At 38.3% G+C, this 25,035-nt stretch overlaps 1 protein-coding gene across 1 annotated transcript in view; it reads right to left on the minus strand.

Moving 5' to 3' along the window:
- TCTE1 (t-complex-associated-testis-expressed 1) overlaps positions 1-25,035 on the minus strand; it is a 402,880-nt gene that overhangs the window by 40,804 nt on the left and 337,041 nt on the right. Inside the window, exon 4 of the mRNA XM_044060900.1 lies at positions 12,128-12,577. Coding sequence (XP_043916835.1) covers positions 12,128-12,577 — 450 coding nt within the window. The remainder of the gene's footprint in view (positions 1-12,127; positions 12,578-25,035) is intronic.

Here is a 25,035-nt window from a genome sequence, read left to right on the forward strand (position 1 = left end):
TACCTATATTTATAATACATTAATTGTGATACGGTTGCATTTATTCATTTATCTTCACCATGTTTGGCTGAAATAAATTGCATTCATTGGCAGAAGGTAAGCAAAAAGATAAAGGTGTATTAAATAGAAAACTGGACAAAGTTGACAAATTTGAACCAGGTCTCACCACGTCTGCTTATTTCTTACTTAGTAGTCTAAGTCACCGGAAACAATCCAGAGTTCAACTCTGTCTGCTCTTCCCCTAAAATGTGTTATGCTCATTATATGTATTCTTGAGTTCTGCTACCATTCTTGAAACTACTTCTTCCTGAAGTTGATTGTTGTGTTTATCCAGCTCTCTGCATGTAAAAAAGTTTCTTCATACTGATATAAGGCCATTTTTCAACCATCTTGACATCTTATCCTGACAAGGTTTTGTACAAATTACACTGATAACTATGATCGTAAATTCACTGAAATGTAAATGGCCAAAACCATAATCATAAAATGACTTAAATCAGAAATTAGACAAAAATAGGCAAAGCATAACATTAATTTAAGTTTGCAGGGCTATGCGTACCACTGGACCCCTCATGTTATGGTACTTATATATTTTCCATTGTATACTGTCGGGGAACAGGAAATGACAGTTCTCAGATGATATGAATCTTGGAATTACTCGTTCACCATTATGGTTTGGGAAGCTTCCCTCTGATTATCTCAGTGGATTTGTACTACCTGTGCCTTATTCTGAAAAAAAGATTCTGAGTGAGATTCAGAAATCCTTGCAGTTACAAATACTGATTATGATGACATACCATCTAGGCATTAAGTGAAGCAAACTACGAATCCAAAAAGAATTGGAAATAAGGGTAGAACTTTGCTAGGCTTGTAAGGGCCCTTCCTCAACTAAGGACAATCATAAGGCATTCTTTAGTTACATCTGTAACCTAAAAGGAAAGGCCCAGATTTGTGCTGAACTGGTAGTTAATGATATCACACATTCTCAGCCTGTGGACATAGCTAACCTGTTGGCCGACAGGTTCTGTGACTGGATTTCGAATATGATTGGATGGCATGTTATATTTAAACTGACTAACATTGTTGATTTTATGTTATGTTGAGAAAGAATTTTGTGGATTCAAAAGCTTCATCATTAAAGTAGTTTATGGTTGGACTCCTAGCGTTTGCTTTTATTGGACTGGCTTTTGCTTGTTGGGGTTCATTTGGCTGCCTGCTGGGGTTTTTGCTTTGGTTGCTTAGGTTCTGTGAAAACTTTACTTCCCTGTCCTCATCCACACATACCCCATGACATCCCTACCACCTGTCTCCTACCTTATATTTCTAAAGAGAGGTCGTAAACGCCCTCTCTAAAACCAAAAACCCAGCATCTATGGGGCCTGATAATATCCTAGGCTGTGTCCTACATGGGCTCCAACAAGAATTAGCAACACCACTGAGTACTCATTTCAATCATAGTTTAAGCATTGGTTTCATCCCAGCTGATTGGAAAACAGCCATCATTGTTCTCTTGCACAAAGGTGGTGCTTCCACTGACCCCAGGAATTATAGACCTATTAGCTTGACTAGCCTTATCTGCAAGGCCATGGAGCAAATCATCATGGACCTTCAAAATGGGCCTCCTTGAGATTGATTACATGTATAGATCTACAATTATGGAATTGCACACATATCTGCTGACCTCACAAGACCCAAAGGTAGTCAAAGCTTTGAAACATGAAGAGAATAAATCCAAGACAACTTCTCTGCTTAGTCTAGCAGAAGCATATCAGTGTCATGCAGGAATGGAAATCAAACCAGACATAGATAAAAATCAGGCAGAAAATGAATGTGCCAAAAAAAAAAAAAAGAATGAAAAATATAAGGGGAAGGACCAGATGAGAAGGCAAGAAATGTAGAAAATGCATACATTAAATTGCAAGTATAGAAAACTTCTGGAAGAACCTCATGTTGATAAGGATTGAATGCAGGAATGGTTAAGGAGAGGTGAATTCACATCAAGAGATGAAAGGTTAATATTGGCAGCCCAAGATAGTGGACTATGTACATGTTGGTTTGCAAAGTCCATTGAACATGTGGGAGAAACAGACAAATGTAGGTTTTGTAAAATAGAATTGGAAACAGTTGCACACCTCATTGCTGGTTGTGACATACTAATGGCAGAAGGACTGTATACTGAAAGGCATAATAATGTGGCAAGACTGTTGCACTAGGGATTGTGCAAACATTATGGTACTAAAGTGACTGAAAAACACTAGAAACATGAGCCATGAAGCATCATAGAAAATGATGAAGTTTATTTCACATGGGATCAACCATTACCAACAGTCGAAAAGATAGATGCTAAGAAAACCAGATATAGTGGTCCCTGAAAAGAAGACAAAAGTAGCAATCATCATTGAAATTGCCACATTCAGTGACTACAGTGGCTTGCTAACAGAGACACAAAGTCCTAAAATATCAGGATTTGCAGGCAGGAATGAGAGCAATGTGGAAGAAAGATACCCAAGTTCCAATAGTAGTAGGAGCAATGGGTCTTATAAAAAAGAATCTACAACCATATTTAGATATGTTATCAATACATGTAACTCCATACAAATTGCAGAAGGAGTCATTGTTGGACACATTGCAGGTGCTGCAAACGGCACTTCTGGTTGACATGAAAGACTGAAACAATACTAATTTCATGAACTTTAATAGTATTTTGACTTAGGAGTGGGGTCCATTCCCATCATGGTAATAGAAACCCAAAAGACTTGGAGAAATTAAAAAAGGGAGAGATCTTATCATCAAAGATATAGGTGATCTCCATACACTTGACCTTTCTTCATTTGGATTTGTCAAAGGGAGCTCATGCCTGTTAAACCTGGTGGACTTCTTCAAGACAGTCACCAAGGCCCTGGATGAGGGGAAATCTGTGCATACAGCCTACTTAAATTAGTCAAGGCTTTTGGCACTATCCCCCACCCAGGCATCATTGACAAACTCACCCAGCTAGGTATCAACTCTTAGATCATTAGATGGGTTGCTAAATTGCTCACTGATAGAACCCATATAGTCAAAATAGGGGAATTCACCTCAAACAGCAGACTTGCAACCAGTGGTACTCCACAGGGATCAGTCCTGGGACCTCTACTGTTTGGAATCTATTTATCTGAAGTACAAGCAAAAAAACTAAAGGTCTGTGGCTGTCAAAGTTTGCTGATGACTGCAAACTGGGAGTGGTCATATAATCTCCAAATGATGTCAACATCCTACAAGAGGGTCTTACACAAAAAATGACTGCTGCCAAAGTCATGGCCTTAAACTCAATACAAAAAAGTATTATCATCCCTTTTGCTAATAGCAATGTTCCTGCTGTCTACCACATCAATAACAAAACCCTAAGTAAGCAATGAGTGGTGAGAGACCTGGGCACACAGGTTGACAGTAACCTTACCTTTTGATCACCATGTCTCCACAGTGGTAAGGAGGGCATTCTATATTGTTCATCTTATAAATAAGGGCATTGCCTCCAGAAAAAAAAAGTTATAACCTCCCTGTACTCTTCCCTCATAAGGCCAATAACTGAGTACAATGTCCCTTTTGGTATGTACCTTTCCAAGTACCTGCAGTAATTGGAGAGACCACAAAGGTTCCTCACAAGGAAAATTCAAGGTCTTCAGCATCTGTCCTATGTGGATTGCCTAAAATCACTGTCACTTTATTCTATATCATACAGACTACACAGAGGCAATCTCTGCCTTGCATATGAGACAATCTCTGACCCTGCTTAATTGAAAATGCTGTGTATCCAAAAGTCAAATGCTGCATAGGTTACTCGATCTAAACACCTTAACCTGGTGTGTGGCATTACTAGAACCTGCTGGAGGGCCAGATTTGTCTCCCAGAGGTTATCACACCTTTGGAATAGACTCCCGCTTCATGTCAAACAGAGCACCTCATTGGCCCTCTTGAAACACAATCTGGACGATTGGATGGGTAACCATAAATTCACCCCAGGGGTTCCACCTGTGTCACTCTTGGACAGGGGCAATAGGTGCTGATCATGGAAATAAGGGTAGAACTTGCCTAGGCTTGTAAGGGCCCTAGGGCCATTAAGCTAGTAACTTCCTATAATCCTATGATCCTAATTCAGAGGAAGCTATTAGCAGTCAGTGCTCCCCAGTGACCCCACACACAATAAAATAAATAAATAAACCAATGGTAAGCAATAAAGCAGACTGTCACGTTGGTTGATACTGTACATCAAGATTTCTAGTAAAATGGCCAGCTCCAACAGCAGAGCAATATAAAGTCATGTCTGTGACCCAAGTGACCCAACACTCATTAGTGGATTGGGTAGCTACTAGAGCTGGTATGGGGGAAGAGAGGAGTAATAAGACATTATCTGTTCATTTCTCTTTAAAGGGAAGTGTGGGGCATTTGCTTGGAGAAGGATATATTTTGTGAATGAACTTCTGGTGAAGACCAGGGATCAAACAGAGGTGCTTGTCTACAAGGAGGGTGAGGCCACTCGGCAACTTAGTTCATATAAGCATGGATGTGCATCACACAGGACCATTCCATGCTAACTCCTTGGGTTGTTGCAAGCATATGCATTTGGACTAGGGCTTGAAGGGCCCCCCTACCAACATGTTCTTCAGTACAGCTGACTGTAGAATAATGACCGCTGCTAGTCCCTGTACTCCCATGCTGCTGGGACAGTGTTCATTCTCCACATTTTACCAGATCAGGCAAGAGGGAGTCAGGAATTATCCCAAATGGAACACTGTATTTCCCTGCCTGGCAGTGCTCTTTCTAAGTGGTGAGGGACATTAGACGTAGGATGGGGCTGTGGGTTAGGAGACTGATTGGTCAGAAGTGGCTCTACCTGTTGAAAGATAATCTGCAGTGAAAATGATGCTGGGACTGGAAGGATATACCCCAGAAAGAAAAAAAAAGAATAACACTTCTAGTGAACTTCTCAAATTTTGTGAACAAATGCAATAAAACTCAAATACTGAATTTGTTTTTCTTTCGTTTTTGTAATAGATTGAAAACAGTCACCCAGATTTGAGGAAGTGTGATATCACACTGTTGGGTGTAATGGCGCTGATGTTACAGGTAGCTGATCTAAGCTACAGGCAAGTAGCAAATCGATTATACATGAATAACTCATTCAGAGACCTGTTACTGAATCATTAATTGGGTCCAGATTCCAAAACATTTTTTGTTCGTCACAATAGGCAACATCGACTCTGAAGTTATGAATTTCTCTGACTGTAGAGCATTGCAAAAGAACAGCTACAGAAAAAAGTATGAAAATGAAGAAAAGGCACCAACAAACTTTGAGATGTTACAGACTGCATGTGATTCAATAAACTCATGAGACCCTCAATACCCATGGCAGCCTGCTAGGCCTCCTAGACATACTACTAACTTTCCTCGGCTACATAATCAATAATGCTATCCAATCTGACTGTTAATGTTGCTGATGTATTATGACCACTGTGCGCGCAATTGTAATTGTTTAAAAATGTATTTTCTATCTTACAGTTATAACACTATACGGTGACTGCTGTGTGTTGTGTTTAGTCTGGCTGGAAATTTCATGTATCCCTGAGCTGGGATGGTATAATGGTTAAGGTGTTTACCTCACAGACACAAGGTTCAAGGTTTGATTCTCGTCTTTGTGAGAGATTGAATAAACTTAAAATGGCCCACAGGGGCAGCTAGCTTAGCACTTACCTATGAACTTAAAACAGTCCAGTAGGAAAAGTGCTCTACCCCAGTCAACAAATACAAATAAATAAATAAATACTAAAACCTTACCCACATCTGTAGCCACACCTAGTGCTACTGAGAGTCACATGCACTGCAAGCTTGTGTAACCCTTAAGGTTCCATAAGCCCGCAGCTCTTTCCAGAAATGGTTTAATCGTTGATGACTACATTGTAAGACCTAGGGAGGTTGCCAAAGGATAGGGATATCAATAGTATTTGCATCACCCCATATCCAATTACTGTCCTGTATCTGCCCATGTGTGGGTGAGTGATCCTAGGAATTTTTTTCCTGGGGACAAGCAGTGAGACCTTGTGTAGCTTTCTCCTCATGTCTTTGAAGAAGAAAAGGCCCTGACATTGATCAGAATTCCAATTTCAGCAGAAACACTGCCTAAATTTAAGGAAAATGTAATGGACTTCAATAATTTACTAGTAAGCTGATGTCATTCTACAATGATCCAGTGTGTGTCTGCATGGTATGAAACAGTTAACAGACCCTCCTACATCCACATCTACCCCCCCAGGGATGACTACCTGGTTTACTCACATACTGGGCTAAGACATTTACTACCCTATTGTGCCTTTTTTTAGCCAGAGTTCACCTAACAGACATTTCAGTATAGCAAATGCCAATCCAGACTATATAAAGATTGTACTGCAAAATGCCAGAAGACTAAACAAAAACATTTTCTGAACCAAAGTTTTTCTTACCTTCCCCAGTGTCATCACCATTTGTGTTATTACAGAAATGTGGTTCCAGTGAAGTGATAGTACTCCTTGCATTCAGGGGAATAACCCTATCATGCATCAGATCCACTGACAACTGTGGGTTAATGGCAGCATCTGTATTGTAATCCCATTGTCTTGTTTCAGATTCCATATTATACAAATCTGGAACAGACTGGTTAAAATCAGATTGATTATCCCATTATAGTCAATTACAGAACCTCTTCAATGATCCATTCAGAGCACATAGGCTACATTTGAAAAGTTAACCATCAAACCAATCTTATTTGTGTCTTCAGCTATTCACTCATAAACCAACTAGAAATATGCCTAGATATTTATGGACTTCATAAAAACAAATATATTTGGCCAAATGATCACCCTGCCCACTAGAGATCTTAATCTTCTTGAGCTTGACCTCACAAACATTTCCCAATTCCTTCTTTTTGTTACCCCTCCCTAGTCAAATCAGACCATCTTGCAACCTTCTCTCTAACAGTCTGCTTTGCAGTCCCTAAATACACCTCTACATTCAGTGTCTAGTCTCAGAGCAATTATGTATTATTTACTGATCTTATTCATAATCACAAATGGTACAGCTTGCCAGACATCATAGGCTGCTGCCTAGTCTTCTGAATTTTATTTCCTCTTGGATAGATATATTGAGACTTCTCTAACTTCTAAGTATAAGAATAGCAACTTTAAAACCGAAGTTTAAAACTAAACCCATTTGAGAGAGCGATAACATCAACAGACTCTATTAGAAAATGAAAACAGCTCACGGCATCCATTTTATTATTATAAAAGGGACTTAAAACTAGAAGTCCAACAAAGATACAAGTAAGAAATGCAAGGCTGACTATCAACGCAAGATTACGACTGAGTCAAAATACAGCCACGAGACCTTCTTCAGTTATATCAGGAAGCTCAGAAATAACTAATAATTCTGTAATGAGCTAATTCTAATGTTTTCTTCTTCTTTAATCTCTAGGTCATTGCTAATATTGCCAACGGTTACTCTTCCATCCCAGTTCTCAAAGACTAACATATCCTCAATAATCATTATTGACAAGTTTCATCTGCTGTCACAAAAACTCAAATATCACTGCAAAACCCACTCTTAAGACATGTAGATTCCACCTAAGAAAATAACAGACCTTATCCTTCTTGTTCATATTCAGAAAATCATTACACAAAACCTCACTCCTGAAATGATATCATCTCCAAATAGAAATCAACTCCGCTGCCTCCTTCCCCCCCACACACATAAACACACAAACACTGTACAGATCACACTGGCTGCTTGTGATCATAATTATTCTGTTCTTGTACATAAAATTTCAAGTAAACTGTCCCATGGAGTCAGGAAAAGCAAAAACCTCAAAGAAGTTAAAATGCAAATTAAAAGCTATACTAAAATACAGGTATTTATCCTCCTGTTTCATACAATCTCTAACAACTTAAGATACATTTCAGGATCCTGCCTCATTCTTTACCTTACTCTAATTCCATTGTAACAATGTATTCTTCTGCGTATTCCAACCAGTACCCACCTGTAAATGCAAAAATATCTCAGTGCATTGTCTCTTCTTGTAACTCTTCCCACAGCCTGAACTTTTACATTTTTGCCTTCAGAGTCATTTAAATCACTCAGCACACATCTGCTGAACTTTTATTGGTGACTGTTGTAGAACTCAGGTAACATCACAGCGTGATAGAACAATGCGTCCCCAGATTGAGGAGAAACAGATGGAATGAGAAACATCTGATCACTTGCCACATGAAGATGCTCAGGAGCCTTCAGTAGGAAACTAGTACAAAAGTTTAGTTGGAGTTGCACAGCAAGGGAAGGAGCAGGAAATAGCGGCAACTCTGATGCGGTCAGTATTGTGTAGTGATAGGCCAGTGAGTTCCCATATGAAAGAGCAAAGGATGACACAGGATGCAGCTGATGAGAATATGTCACAGTAATATGTACTAGATCTTTCTGTATAATGTGAAAAAAATATGCCCCCAGTTTAGAAGAAAATGATCTAAGGAAAGAGTTGCTAGATTTAATACTGATGGATAGACATATTAAGATGAATGGAAGAAACAGATTACAGAAGGTAAATAAGACCTAAAATGTACCAGATGAATACAGTAATCAAGACTATTAACAGAAATTCATGGGATATAACAGAAGTAGATAGGATATACTGTTGTGCAGCTAAATTAATAGCAAATAAAGCCTTACTACAAAAGCACGACAATAAGCGAAAGGAAAGGACAAAATCAATAGCCATCATGGAAGCATCAAACAAAGAAAACAATAGAGAAATTAAGACAAGAAGTATCGCTGTTAGAAGAGTATAGAGAAAGAAACATATCAACAAAAATACTTAGAAAGATAGACGTGATAAAAGCAATGCACAGTATCAGAACAGACCAGGATCTATCATGCAGCAAATATAAACTATAGCTATCAACACAGGCAGGAAAAATTAGAAGATATACAGATAAATATAAAGGAAATGTGCAAATTAAGCAATTCACTGATTACCCAAAAAAGTTTTATAGAGAACTGGGAAACACAGCAAAAGGAACAGAAACACAATCAAACATAAGAAGAAACAGACACGTTTTGTAGAAATATCTATGAAGACTCTGTGGAACATAGTAAAGATGCTGAAGGGATAGAAGTAAAAGAAAGAATAAGAAGTTTAAAGGTACAGGATATCAAATGGGATGAAGTAACAACCAGAAAGATTGAAACAAAGTTAAGAAAAGCCTCTGATTGGAAAACCCCAGGCCCAGATGCAGTACATTACTTCTTGTTAAAAGTATTCAGATCTATACACAAAGATTTAGTCCCGAGTAAAAACTACTTATATGCCCATCCCAAACTGGCACCATTCTGGTTAACAACAGGAAAATGATACTCCTCCTTAAGAGTGAACCTGCACGCTATCTTAAAAACTATAGACCAATAACTTGCCTTCTAACAATGTATAAACTATACACTGGAATTGATACCAACAGAGTTTATAGTCATTTAAAAGAAAACTCAACCATGGCAATAGAACAAAAGGGTAACAAAAGAAAGTCATATGGAGTAAGGGATCATTTGTTGCTAAATAAAGTTATAATGGAGAATTGTAAAAAGGGGAAGAATCTACGTATGGCATGGATAGATTACGGAAAAGCATTTGACAGCACCCCACATTCATGGACAAATGTGTGTTTACACATATATAAGATATACCCTACACTGATCAATTACATTACAGCGACCATGAAACAGTGGCAAACCACTTTGCAGCTAAGCCATGATAAAGGACAAGTTATTATGCCAGGGATAAAAACTCAAAGGGAGATATTCCAGGGTGACTCTGTTACTACTGCTCTTTTGTCTTGCCCTTAACCCATTAAGCTGTCTACTTAAAAGATTGGGTCCCAGAAAACAACCAAGTGTAAACACTTCTCATCTTCTTTTTGTGGATGACTTAAACAGTATAGTTCATCAAATGAAGAGCTGAAAGCACAACTACAAATGGTCACAACTTTCTCAGATGATATAAGAATGTCACTTGGTCTTGATAAATGTGCAAAAGCAACTTTTAAAGCAGGAAAACTGCAATGCCAGGAAAATATCAGTCAGGGACAGGAACGTGATATGAAAGAACTTGAGCAAGAGGGAGTGTGTAAATATTTAGGAACTGATGAAGGATCGAGAATAAAACTGAAAACAGCCCTGACAACTAGGAACAAAGTCCAGGCTATAAACCAATTTACTCTTCCTGCTCTAATTTACAGTTTTGGGGTGACTGATTAACCCCAAAAGGTATTGGATCAGTTGAACAGGAAAACAAGAAAACTGTTTCACACTTATCAAATGATTTATAAAATGAGTGTACACTAAGATTATATATATGTTGAAGTAGGTATGGGCCTCTTCATAATTGATTATGCATAGATCTGCAATCACAGGACTGCATACAAATCTGCTGACTTCACCAAATCCATACATAACAACATTTTTAAAATATGAGGAGAAAAAGTCTAAGATGACTTCCCTGCTTAGTTTAGCAGAAGCATATTGGTGTCAAGCAGGAATGGAAACCAAACCAGAAGTAGACAAAAATCTAGCAGTACATTGAATGTGCTAAAACATAAAAGAAAGCATATATAAAGAGAAGGATCAGATGAGAAGGCCAGAAATGTGGCAAAGGCATAAATGTGGTTGTAGGTACATAAACTCTTGGAACAACCTCATGTTGATTAGGATCTGATGCAGGAATGGTAAAGAAGTGCCACATTTAAACCAAAACATGAAATTTAATATCAGCAGCCCATTGGTATACAAAGTCCACCAAACATGTGGGAGAAACAGACAAATGCAGGGTCTGTAAAACCGAACTAGAAACAGTTGCACATCTTGTTGCTGGGTGTGATACATTAATGGCAGCGGGCCTGTATACTGACAGGCATAATAATGTGGCAAGACTGTTGCATTGGGGATTGTGTGAACATTACAATACTGAAGTAAATGAGAAGCACTGGAAATGTGATTCACAAAACTTTATGCAGAATGATGAAGTTGAGATTACCCATTACCAACAGTTCAGAAAATAGATGCAAGAAAAATAGATACAGTAGTCCATGAAAAGAAGACAAAAGTAGCACTGATCATTAAAATTGCTACACCCAGTGATTACAGTGTTGTACATATAGAGAGACACTGTCATAAAATACCAGGATTTGCAGGCAGAAATGATGGCAATGTGGAAGAAGGATACCCAGACATTTCCAGTAGTAGTAAGAGCAATGGGTGTCATACAAAAGAATTTACAGTCATATTTAGATATGTTACGATACATGTGACTCCATAAGAATTGCAAAAGGAGTCACTTGTGGACACATTTTAGATGGTGCAAGGGGCACTTTTGGATAACATCAAAGACTGAAACAATGCTAATTTCATGAACTTTAATCATTACCTGACTTAGGAATATGGTCCATTCCTGTCATGCCACTAGAAACTCAAAAGACTTAGAGAAATTTAATTGAGAGTGACTGTTGCATATTATGATTATGTTCAATGATCCCAAGAACCTGCCATAATAGTGTTTACATTTTTCACAGTTGTGTTAGTACATGCATAGTTAATTAAGTGCAACTATTTCAAAATCTTAGCAAACTTTGTAACTTTGCTTAAACATCATTTACTTCTTTCATGTACACACTTCACATTTCTCAATAACCATGCAATCAGTATATAGCATGTACTTTGTCTTCCTTCATCTGCAGACTGTTCTATTTCTTACTTTTTTGCAGAATTGTTGTACTTTGAGTGAGGTAATGGCTGAAATTAGATTATTGTGGATCAGCATATTACTCCAGTGGACAAACAATAAACAGAATAAAATAAAATAAATATTCTAACAACAAGATCTAACATTGTCAGCAGGCAAGCCAAGTTAGTGCAATATGAATAAACAGCATATCCTCATATGTACAAATATGTTACATTATACTACTCATAAGTGTAATTTGTAAAATTAAAAGGAAAACAGAAACAAAGAATAAAAATGGGATTAAAAATACATATAAGAAAAATGCACACGAGAAAATAACAAAAGAAGAAATTTACTTACCGGTCCAATTTTGTTGCAGGAAAGGTTGATGCACTTCAGGCCTGTGTTCTGGGACAGAACTTGAGAGAACACTGCAGCTGTTGGTTCTGTTAGCTCATTGCTCCCCAAGTGGATATCTGCAAGGGTACTGTTCTTCAACAAAGCGTGGGCAATGGCCTGGCCTCCCTCATCACCTAGTTTGTTTAATCTGAGGTTTAGAGAGATCAGTGTTGCATTTTTGGTTAAGGCAAAGGCAATAGCCTGAGCCCCATGTGCCTTAAGCTTATTGTCACAAAGGTTGATGTACTTTAATTTGCTTCTGTTGATCAACTTGCCAACTGCTCGTGCTCCACGATCCCCAATGAGGTTATGGGAAAGGTCTAGTTCTATCAGGGATGGGTGGTCCAATAACTTGCTGATGATGGTACGCACCTTGTCATCATCCACTTTACTTCTGTTTAATTTCAGAACCTGTGTAGGGAACAAACAATGCCCCATGGTAATGATACCCATAACACACACATAGAGACTCTAAGCAAATTCAAATACATGTAAAGTAGGTGTACAATGAGCCAACAGCAAGCTACAGCTCATTACAAAAAGCATATGTTTATTTTGGAAAGGCTTATGGATCAGTGTAGCAATCAGTAAAGCAATAGTTACATATCTAATAAATCTTCACATACACATTATCTTCAACATAATCTTACAGGAGAGTTAACTGAATTAATCTCTGAACCAACTCAGCATACATCAATTGTCTTGCTTTACAAAAAGATCTTAAAATCCTGCTTGTATATTTTCAGTGGAATTCATAGAAAGGCATTAAAAATGGTTCTATTTATTCTGAAAATCATCTGCACAGATTCCACCCTACACGTGCATACACACACACACACACACACACACACACACACACACACACACACACACACACACACACACACACACACACACACAGTCATACACAGTAAATATGTGCTAGACAAACTGTTAAAAATGTATTCTGTGAGGGAAATCTCTTTGGACCTCAGCCCATTGGACTAAAACTTGTTAATGTTTTGGGCCCCCTAATGGAAACCAAAGGGAATACAGTTTAATGCAGCTAAATGAGTCTGCATCCTATTTAGTGGGCACTTTTTCCCCCTAATTGTTATGCATTAATGTCTGCTGACTCATCTTCCCTGACTCTGCCTGCATTGCACATCATAACTATTCATAGCAGCAGACAGAAACATCCGCAGTGATAGCCAAAACAATCCACCTGGCCAGCTGAAAGTTATTTATGTGTTCTAACACCTGTTTCATTTATGGAGGTTCATGTCTTCAGCTCCCCAGCTTGGGCAACACTCACTGCCCAGCAATTTGGTTTTGCCAACATCTGCTACTACAACATTTCTTCAACTTTGCCTTTACAAAAGAAAAAGGTCTAGTTACCAATTATACACAAATATTATAAAATGGCCATGATGTGATAATCTACCCCTAACAGGAGAAGCAAGGGATTCAAAGAAGGAGGATGAAGCTGGATATATAGAACAGTTGGTTAAAACTGCCTAACCAAAAGACCAGATATTCTGAACAAGAGTAATAGTTGGCTGGCAGCACCTCAGCTAGGTAATAAATCGGTCAGAGAGGATAGGTTTCAACAAGTATTAAAGGACAGCTTCTAATGCTAAAAATCACGCAGCACAGACGTGTTCAGTCAGCACTTAGCATAGCTCCATTCACATTTATTTTATTTATTTTAATTTTACATTTGTTTACCAGGATAGGCTGACTGGACACATGTCCTTTTTCAGCAGAGGCCCGGGGAGAAAAGCTCCACATATAACAAAATTAAGAGCAAGTTACACACATTGACAAATATTTAAAATCTGTTGCAAACATTGACAATTTCCTTGACAAATTCCTTTACTGTAGACAAGTTGGTGAACATCACTTAGGATCACAGTATATCTCTGTAGTCAAGTTTTAAAAACATGAGTTATGTGAGCTATCAGCTGACTAAAACATATTGTGTAAGCTGTAGTTATAGTATGAAACAGTGCACGTGATGTTACAAACTAAGCCCATCTCATCAAGAATCAAAGTTTAAAAAATGAATTGATTTGCTTGATTATTAGATTGTTAAGGAAGTGAGTGGTGAGAGGATTGAAAAACTAAGTGTTGGTGAAGAGGAACTGGGGAGAGGAAAGCATGGGTTTTAATAAGTTATCCGGGAGTTTCGCAGTTACATAGTCTAGAGTTTAGAAGATGTGATTTTAGGTCTGTTTTGAAGAAGGTACTGAAAGATATGGTTAAGATAGTGTGGGGGATGTCTGTTCCATTGTCTAGCAATGGTATTGCTGTAGAGGGATTCACCTGCAGAGTTATTGGCTTTAGATACTTGCAGTAGAGGTTTATGGTTGGATCTCAGGACTCTTGTTTTGGTACATGAGTGCAGTATGTTTGAAGGAAAGGGGTTCTGTCAGGGTAATACCGCATGTTATGGACTAGTGTAAGTTGATTATATAGTAGGAGATGGGGAAGTTCAAGCCAGGAGAGCTGTTTGAGAGGAATGCAGTGATGGATTCTAAAGAGAGAATTAGTTGCGAATTTGGCTATTTTTATTGTAGCAAGATTGCATTTTGGATTGGTCAGATTTTCTAATGTTGGTGAAGATAGGGGAGGCATAGAGCAGGATAGAGATAAGATGAGTATGAGCTATAGTAGCTCTGATGCTGTCTGTTAGGAATTGTGTTTTTCTATATAGGAGACCTAACTTTTTGTGTACTTTTTTAATAGTTAGGGATATATGTATGTCAAATTTCATGCTGCTGTCAATTTCAACCCCCAGCAGTTTGGTGTGGTTGAATGGAGATATGATTGTACTGTTACTAGAGGCAATGTTAAATGTTGGGCTATGTGTTGAGTTCTGTGTGGGTGGAAAGATAAGGAGTTTAGTTTTGTTGGGATTTAATATTAGTTGTGAGTCAGTAAGCCAGTTTTCTACAGAGAGAAAGGAGGCTTGAGTTAGTTGTTGAAGTTCATGGAGGGAAGAAGAGGCGCAGATAAGTGTTGAGTCACCTGCATATTGTATAACTGAGGCTTGTAGTGTAGCTGTATGAAGTTTGTTGGTAAATAAGTATTGCTACTGGATATGCAATTGCCTTGGCACCTATTTTTAGGTATTCAGCAGGTAGTTTATCGGCTGAGGGGGTTGTTGGTTTTAGCTTACTAAATAGTTTTCTAACAACTGATGTAGGAACAGGTTGCAGTGTGAAATTCTGTTCCATATTGTTATTATTTGGTGACTTATTGTTTGTGGACTGACTTTGTGAGTTAGCCAGGGCTAGGATGGATTCAGTAAAATATTTGTTGAATTGAGTTGCTATATTGGCCGAGCTATCTGTATTTACAGGGTAGGGGGTGCTGTTTTTTCCTGGATGTAGTACTTTGTTGATGGCTGTCCAAAATGTCTCAGGATTGTTTTGGTGTTTAATTTGTGTGTTATGATAATAATTTATTTTGTCCTGTTTGGTCATCAGTTTTGTCAGATTTTTAAGCCATTTTGTTTGGTAGCAGGGGTATTTATTTTACACCAGTTTGACCAGGCTCTGTCTCTATTTTTTAGTTTAGATCTAGTTTCCTTAGTTAACCACAAGGCATAGTTAGCTTTAATACTGATGGTTCTGGGGGGTACATAATAGTTTAGGATTTCTAGGAAGGTGGAATTAAAGTATGTCACAGCCTCATCAAGGTTTAGGGTTTTCAGGAGGAGCCAGTTGCATCTTCAGTGCTGTTAAAAAGTTACTGGAGTTGAAAGTTTTTCTGTTGCATATTTCATGGTATATGGTAGGCTTGGCTACATTGGTTCACTGTCTGGTTAGCTAGGTAGGTGAGTGATCACTTAGGCTATCTGGAAAGCAGCCTGTATGAGTAATATGTTTTGGTTTATTAGTTAGCATCCAGTCAAGGATTGAATGCCTCTTAGATTTTTGATCAACTCTGGTTGGAGACAGGATTACTTGGGTAAAACTGTGAAGATTTATAAAGTTAGTGGAATTGTTGGAGTTACAAGTTAGCTAGTCAATATTAAAATCACCAATTATCATAGTTTCTTGAGGGAGAGAGTTTGAGGCCCAGTGCAGTAGAAAATACAAAATGTATGCAAAATACTAACAGCCTAGCATGCAAATTTGGCATACATGTGCACAGATCAAATAATACAGCTAAAGTTAATTGGTCATAGGTTCATAGGTGATTACTATGCTAATGGCACAAGAGCCTTTACAAGCCTAGCGAATAATACCCAAGATATGACAATATTAGATCTTAATTCCCCAGATATGGAGTGGGGTAGTATCAGGGTACTGGGTCTTTGGATGTTGGATCCCTGAGTTATTTTACAGACTGTCTTTGTCCATAAGGGACATGGGTAGTACCCCAGAGTGAATTTATGGTTCCCCATCCATTTATCTATTTTTTTTTAAGAGAATGAGGGATGGGCTTTGTTTTATGAAAGATGTTAAGTTTATTCCATAGACAAAATAGCCTTTGGGATATGAATCTATCTCCCCAGCAACCTCTGTTAGAATCACAGATAAGGTTCAGGTCCATGGAAGGCATAACCCTCGCATAATATTTCCTGCGACTATGCAACATTTTCATCAGGGCTGTATCAGAGAATCTTGTAGGTCAGGCATAAGTCCCCTCTCAATAAATGATATGAGATGGGGTAAAGAGATAGGGCCTTTAGTCAGTCTACATAAGACATGTGTCTTACACTTTATATTTATTTTAGTGAAAAATAACTGGGACCACTCCAATTGGTGTAAGTGCGTGGTCAGGTACATGCAGAAGGGAGCATTGTACTCAATTATGAGCCTAATGAGGGCCAAGTAGACTGGCACTATTACTTCCTTTGATCTTGATGCCATGCCTTTACTTATATGTTGAGCCACACTAAATGATTTCTTCACTACTGTAGCTACCTGGTGATCAAAGTTTAGATTACTGTCTATCTGTGTTCCTAGGTTCCTCACCACTGGGTTTACTTTTAGGGTTATGCTATCAATATTATAACTTGCAGTGATATCTGGTTTACTGAAGGGTATGATTATGCATTTTTTACTGTTTAGTCTCAGACCGTGGTTTTGACACCAGTAGTTTGTCATTTTTAGGCCAGTTTGTAGGATGTCAACATCATTTGGGAATTCAATGACTGCTCTCAGCTTACAGTCCTCAGTGAACTTGGTGAGCCACAGGCCCCCAAACTTGGCCTTCACTTCTAGAGAAGTGTATACTGAACAGGAGAAGTCCCAACACTGAGCCCTCTGGGACACCACTAACAACAGGTTTCTTATCAGAAGTGGATTTGCCTATCTGGAAAAAATGTGTCCTGTCAATGAGCTAGTTGGCTGACCATCTGGTGAGTGTTTTTGCCTAACTCAGTAAGTTTATCATGAGCCCCCAGTGGGAGGTTGTGTCAAAAGCTTTGGCCAGGTCTAGATAAATATTGTGTACCATTTTACCCTCATCCATGGCCCTGGTGACTTTCTCAAAGAAGTCCACCAGATTGGGCGGGCAAGACTGCCCTTTGACAAAGCCAAATTGGGTCTGGTCCAATGTTTAGAGAGTTCCTATGTCATTATTGATCAGGTCCATGAAAATTCTTTCCATATCCATGCAGATAAGACTAGTCAAGCTTATGGGTCTGTAGTTCCCTGGGTCAGTTGATAGACCCCCCCCTTGTGCTGAGGGATAACTGTTGCGGTCCTCCATTCCTCTGGGTCCATCCAGAGGTTGTGATTAAAAAGACTTTTTAGTGGCCCTGATAGATTCTGTTTTAAGCCATTTAAGAAGCATCCTGGAATGTCATCAGGACCCATGGAGGCTGTGTTTTTGGCTTTAGAGAGTGCAGTAAGTACCTGTTCTCTTATAATGACCTGCAGGGAAATGGTTGTGGGTATTTCTTTGGGTGTGGTAGGAGGGGATGGGGAAGAAGTTTGAAATGAACTTGTTGGCCAGCAGGTTTGCTATAGTTCTAGTCTGGGTGTAAGTGTTGGCGTTCATGATTAACTATGAACATTGCTGAGCGTTTTTCCTGAGGTTATGAACATAATTAAAAAAAGGCTTATGATTATCTTTCACCTGGGAGGCTATCTTTGTCTCATAGATTGCTTTGGCAGATTTGGCCAGCTGTCTAATTTGTTTGCTTAGAGTAGTGAGTGTCTTTTTGAACTGTTTTGTCTGTTTCTTCTTGGCTTTGGAAGGGATTTTTTTTCCTTTTGTTGAATAGCCTATTTATGTTTATGGTGTGTTTTTGCCAGGAATCATAGGCTTGACTTGGACAGGTAATGCCTCCTCTATGCAGCTATGAATGTGGTTGTATAGTGCTTTTGTGTACAGCTCAGAGTAGGCCTCATTGTCATCTGGGTTTGGAGGGGCTTGAAAGTTTAAAGAAGAACCACACCCACAGACTAAAAACATGTTTATTTCATCATGGTTTGGTGTTTCCTACATTTTTAACACAACTCTGAGACTATTTACAGGTTTTTAAATATTTTTATATGTATTTTTTCAGTCTGACCACATGGATTTTAGCATCTTGAAGTGATCCTGATTGTTTAGTCTTCCTCTAGGTATCCCAAAATGCAGTGCTTGTCTGTAAAATATTACATCACGCAGGCCACTTTATTACTAAAGCTCCTGCCACTTTATTGATTTTACATGCATACACTGCTGTCTTTCAGTCAGTTAGTTTTACGTAACATGTCATGCCATTCAATGACTACCTAAAACACAAACAGTGCAAATGTCACAAAACAAACTTTCAAAGTGCTTTTACTGCTGCTTCTTTTTTAGAATGGCTAAATTGCAGTTTTTTGTGAAGCCTGAATTGTATTACTTCGGCTCATCTCCCAACCCCCTTCACACCTAACTTCCCTAGCTGTGAAAGTACTAAGGGTAATTTTAGCTGTTACCTGCTGTGATTGACAGCTCACAGCAGGAGACTTGACTCGTGTACTGCTTCCTTGTTCTAGCCTTTATTTTCTGTATGGGTATGGGAAGGACCAGGGAGATGTGACATCACAGCATGGGTGGGTTTTTAAGACAGGCATGGTGATGTCAGTTTGGGGAGGGAATTGACCAGAAAACTTCCTGTATTCAGTGGCCTTGATGACATCAATGAACTGGAAACTGCAGCAAGTTTTTCCAGGGTGGGATAAAACATTTTTTGAAAGTGAAACCACCACAGTACAGTAAGGTACTGTTCTAGTGGAGAGAAACAGTTGATTTAAAATATTTTAAATGCTGTCTCATTGTTTATTCATAGCAAGGACTCTAAATAGGGAGAAAAAGGACAGAGAAGTTGAGCATTTAGTAAATGAATCCCATTGTTGTCCTTTAATAATCTGTCACTTAGTTTGAGGCAATTGGCCTTAGCAAAGTTCTTAACAGGTGTGGAGTTTGATGGGGGCTCTAAGTTAGTTTTAACACCAAAGGAGATTTGTCACTCTCCTATCTAGGACACAATAGAAGAGTCTTCATGGTTTCTGTTTGAGCAGCTTTATTTTATACAAACGCATCACGGTAGAAGATTGCTGACTTTAACTTAAGTAACTTATATACAAATTAACAACTGTGATCTTGCATGCTCTCTCCCTAGCTGCTCTTTGAAAATGATACTAGGGATTGCATCTGTCTAGAATTTATACCTGCACGTATAGCCTTGACGTGCTTTTCAAAGATACAGCGTACACATCATTTGCATTCTGATCTACAGCCTCCCTCTTTGAGAAATAGATCACATTATGTTATAAGGCTATTCAGCATGCATAAATCACAGGTATTTCTTAGTCATGCATTATACAATGCTAAATATGTCAAAATGTATAATCAGGTCCATGTTGTTGCATATTTCACACTAGGCTTAGATACTCACCCATACTGTGTGACATAAAACTGGGAATGAGATTTAGCAACTTGAACTATCTCTGCAAAATGGTTTGTTTGGATCCCTTTCTGGAATGGAATCAGAATTATGAACACATTCTGGTATGGGAAAAGTGCCTGATTCACTCTTAGATTTGGATTCTACATCACAGAAGCAACATTGTGATGGTGACGATGGTTCTGGTACAGGTAGAAGATGTCTACGGTTCCGCCTGTACTCCACACCCTTGGAGTCTACCAGGTAGGATCTCAGCTCTGCGCAGATGCCTGTAATCTGTCCTATTCGATCAAAACCTTTTGTTGTCTGGATTAGTACCATCCCTCCTTCTCTCAACAGATGAAGTAATCTGCTCGATATGTTGTAACTAGATTTCTGGATATTACACTTCTTTAGCAACAAACTAGAAGCAATGAGTAGCGTAGTTCTAGTTTGCCTGGAAAGTAGTCTTTGAGCAGGTGAGCCAAGAATGTCATCAGAGGGTATGTTTCTGAGATTAAGCAAATTCAAGACACATCAGTATTGTCATACTTTGACCTTTTAAGTAGCTGCTTTGCACTTTGCACTGCAAGTTCAACTAGACCATTGGACTAAGGATATTTAGGACTACTATTGACATGTACAAAGTTTCAATCTTTTGCAAATTTCTGAAACAACTGGCTAGTAAATTGAGTACCATTGTCAGAAAGAGGTTTATGTAGACTGCCATGAACTGAGAAATAAGTTTCAACTTAGTAATAGCAGCAGTGGATGTTAGATTAGGTAGAAGATCAATATCAAACCAATTCGAATAAGATCTACCAAAACTAAATAGTATTGATTGTTCCACTCAAAGATATCAGTTACTAAAGTAGACCAAGGTAGTTCAGGAACTGGACTTAGCTGAAGCAGTTTTCTTTGCAAATTTGATCTAGTACTATTGCATACTGAACAAGAAAAAAGTACTCTATCAATGTCTTTTGGTAATGAAGGCCAAAATACTAATTCACTTGCTCTTCTCTAAGTGGATGTGGATCCTGGATATACTTTTGTTGTAAGGAATTAGGAACAATAATTTTAGGACCTTTGAAAATAATGCCATCTTTCATCAACAATTTATCTCTGTAAGCAAAATAGGTTTGCACTTCAGGTGGTACACTAGACTGCTTTGATAGCCCTTCGGTATTAATGTAGTGATTGAGCTTCTGCAAAATTGGATGAGTCTGAGTGTGATCTCTTAACTCATCAACTCTAGTGGTGGAAAAATGATGCACTGACATTGCATCAAAGTCAAAAGTTTCTGCATCAAGTTGTTTTGTAGTATTTCTGGGTGATATGAAAAAGGTATCAACTTTTGTAAAGACCATCTTGAAATTGTACTTTTGCAATTTGAGCATCATTTTTTTGCAATCTTGCTGGAGTGGAATGCATAGGCTTCTGTAGAATAGTAGCTAGAGGTTGATGATCAGTTTCAATCTAAACAGCTCAACCATAAATATAATCACGAAACTTGGAACATGCAAATACTATTGCCAAAATCTCCTTCTCAATTTGAGCATATTACATCTCAGTTTGGTTTAGTGTTCTAGATGCATAAGCTATTGGTCTGCCCTTGTGAAGTATAACTGCACCAACACCAAATTCTGAAGCATCACAGGAAAGATTAATTGGTTTGTTCACATCATAGTATCTTAATGTAAGTGGGGTGGCAATTGCCTGGTTGAGGTCTTCAAATGCCTTCTGATGTTGTTCCAGCCATGACCATGCAACATTTGTGCATGTTAGCTCTCTTAAAGGTGCTGTGAACTCACTGAAGTCTGGTATAAACTTACCTAAATAGTTGACCATGCCTAAGAAATGCTGTAGAGCTTGTTCATTATCTGGTACTGACATCTCAAGAATGGCTGCTTGTTTGGTCAGGTCTGGTCTCAAGCCTGTACCTGTAAACAAATGGCCTACATAGGTTACTTCTGGAAGTCTGAATTTAGACTTCAAAGGATTGAGCTTCAAGTTTACTTCATATGCTCTGTCTAGAACATTCTTGAGGTTTCTGTCTGCTCTGCTTCACCATTGCCTCCAACCAATAAATCATCTACTATTAGGGCACAAGGATAACCCAAAATAATTTGCTCCATTGCACGCTGGAAGACTTCACTTGCAGAATTGATTCCAAATGGCATCCTTAGGAATCTGCATCTGCCAAATGGAGTACCAAAAGTAGTTAGAAATGAGGATTTACGATCAAGCATCACTTGCCAAAATGAACTCTTTGCATCCAAGACAGAAAATAGAGTAGCATTTGGGATTAGAGCTGCAACTTCTTCGACTGTGCACATCGGATGATATGGTCTCTTTAACTTATCACTCGCAAGTATACTTGCGTGTTTTTCTGTCACCTAATGGATTTGACAAATCTCTATGGCTTTGCTCAATGTTAAATCATCATCAGGAAGTAAAATCTTTCTCACAGCACCACTATTAATACCACACACAAGCCTGTTCTTTATCAGCTCATTATTTAAGTCACCAAACTGACACATCTTAGCTCTGTTTCTCAAGTCAGTTATATAAGCTGCAAATGTTTCCCCTGGTTTCTGATCTCTTGTGTAAAACAAATGCCTCTCCAATGTAATATTTGTCTGTGGGATTACACATCTCTCTGAACTTGTGCTTTAAACACTTGGGGTCTTCCCTTGATTCAGCTTGTACAACAATATGATGATTTTCACCTTCTCCTTCATATACTGCAGGTGCGTACACAAATGAACACTCTCTTCCTATGGCCTCTGACCCAGCTAGGTTTAACAAAATGAATGCCCTGGTGCATGCATCTCTATCTGCATAAGCTGCTTGTATAACAATATTGGACTCTTGCTCAAATATTCTCCAGTTCTCTGCAATATTCTGATCAAATGCAAGTGGTAGATGTTTTTGAAATCTGTCTGCCATATTAACACATGCCAGTGAAGGGTTTTGCAAATAAGCACAAACATACACATGCACATATACCAGAACCTTATGCCAGTATTTGTAACTTTGTCGAATGCCTTTGCATTTCTGAATTTATACTTTTTTTGGCTTTTCAAAATTATGCTAACGGACAAACTCATAGTACCTTTAAATAACTAAACTTTGCGAAATGAACTTCTTGGGTACTTTATACTTTTGTAATATCATTTTGAAAGGTTAAAATGCTAAAGTCATTTATCATCATTTTAAGAAACATTTCAATAACATTACAATGTGACTGGATAACTCTTGGGCACTGTAATACTCTTGTAATGTCGTCTTTTGCAAGAAATCAGCTCTTATCAATGAAAGAAACATATCAAGTAACTGCACAATGTGAACATCTGTTGCCCAAAAGTCAATAATACTTCGAAGTAATTATACTTTGCGAATAACTGCATACAACACACTGGAATGTCCCCAAAATGGCGGTATCTTGCTAGGTAACTCTTTACAGTACGAGAAACACTCTGTAATGGCAGCACTTTACGAACAGACACATCCAGTACAATAACTTTTCAAAGTAGTTATATTTTGGCTATATTTCATGAAATACTTTCACTTTACACACACAAACTCTTTGAAATGCATGCACAGTAATAAGCACACTATGTAAGCACTTTTATACACTTTGAGATACTTCAAATAACTTTAGTTATGTCCTTGATACAATATAAAATTGTAGTTATGCCAAAACACAGCACTTGGCCAAACACATGCAGTCACCTTGCATATTTTTTTGCTTAATGTGACCTTTTTTCTTTTATTATTATTATTTTTCTTTTGCTCATTTAAGCCTTTTCATGCCCAATGTCCTTTTCTTCTGCTTGTTTGTCTCTAAACATGCCCAGTTTTGCCTCAAACACATTTGTTTTTCTGTAAACATGCTCACTTTGATTTACTATTAATTGCTTCATCAAATACTTTTGTTTTAAACATTTCCATTAGTTAACAAACTTTTTGTGCTTTCTGCTTGCTTAATAATGGGGTTTGTGCCCTTGTAGTGCTCCTTTTTGTCTTTTGTATCAATTACAGTTTGTGCTATTTCTTATTACCTTTGATTCTTTTCTGCCTCTGTTTGTGCTCTTTTTTTCTCAGTTTTACCTTCACTGTTGTCTCTGGACTTCATGGCTCTGAATTTTATTCTCTTCAATCCTGGTTCTGACACCATGTCACTCTTCTATCTAGGACATAATAGAAGAGTCTTCGTGGGTTCTGTTTGAGCAGCTTTATTTTATACAAACACATCACTGTAGAAGATTACTGACTTTAACTTAAGTAGCTTATATACAAATTAACAACTGCGATCTTACATGCTCTCTCCCTAGCTGCTCTTTCAAAATGGCACTAGGGATTGCATGGGTCTAGAATTTATACCTGCACGTATAGCCTTGACGGTCTTCTTAAAGATACAGTGTACACATCATTTTCACTCTGATCTTCAAGATTATTTTATTTTGGGGTCAGATCATACCAAGGAGGAGTTAATGCACAGGAGGGAACAGCATCCCCCATGTTCATGAGTACTAGGTCAAGGATATTTGTACCTCTAGTTGGGGAGCTAGCTAGTTGCTTCAGGGTGTTTGTACTGATGAATTCCTAAGACCTCTGAGCAAGTGAAGTATGGGTCATATAAATCTCCCAGTTTATGGAGAGGTAGATGAAGGCACACATATGTATGGCATTAGGCGGAATGTTAAGAGATTCCTGTAGGTTTAGGCAAGAGGTGTGGTTTTCCAGACTCATGTTAGGGGATTTGTAGCTAGCAAGAATATGACAGTGGTTCACACCTATGGTTGGTTGGGCATGGAGCAGCTCAAGTGAGTCAAGTATTTGGAGGAGTCTTGTAGTGTATTTATCCTTTATGAACACTAAGTCACCTCCTCCTTTAGTTTATCCAAAGCTGATGGAGATCAAAATGTATGAAGGGCATTGTAACTTTTGATAGCTGGCATGCTTTCCATGGTTCTGAACCATGTTTCCGTGGCTGCACATATGTCTG

The sequence above is a fragment of the Protopterus annectens genome, chromosome 1.part0 (genome assembly GCF_019279795.1).
Source record: "Protopterus annectens isolate FY-2018-M chromosome 1.part0, PAN1.0, whole genome shotgun sequence".
Lineage (NCBI taxonomy): Eukaryota > Metazoa > Chordata > Ceratodontiformes > Protopteridae > Protopterus > Protopterus annectens.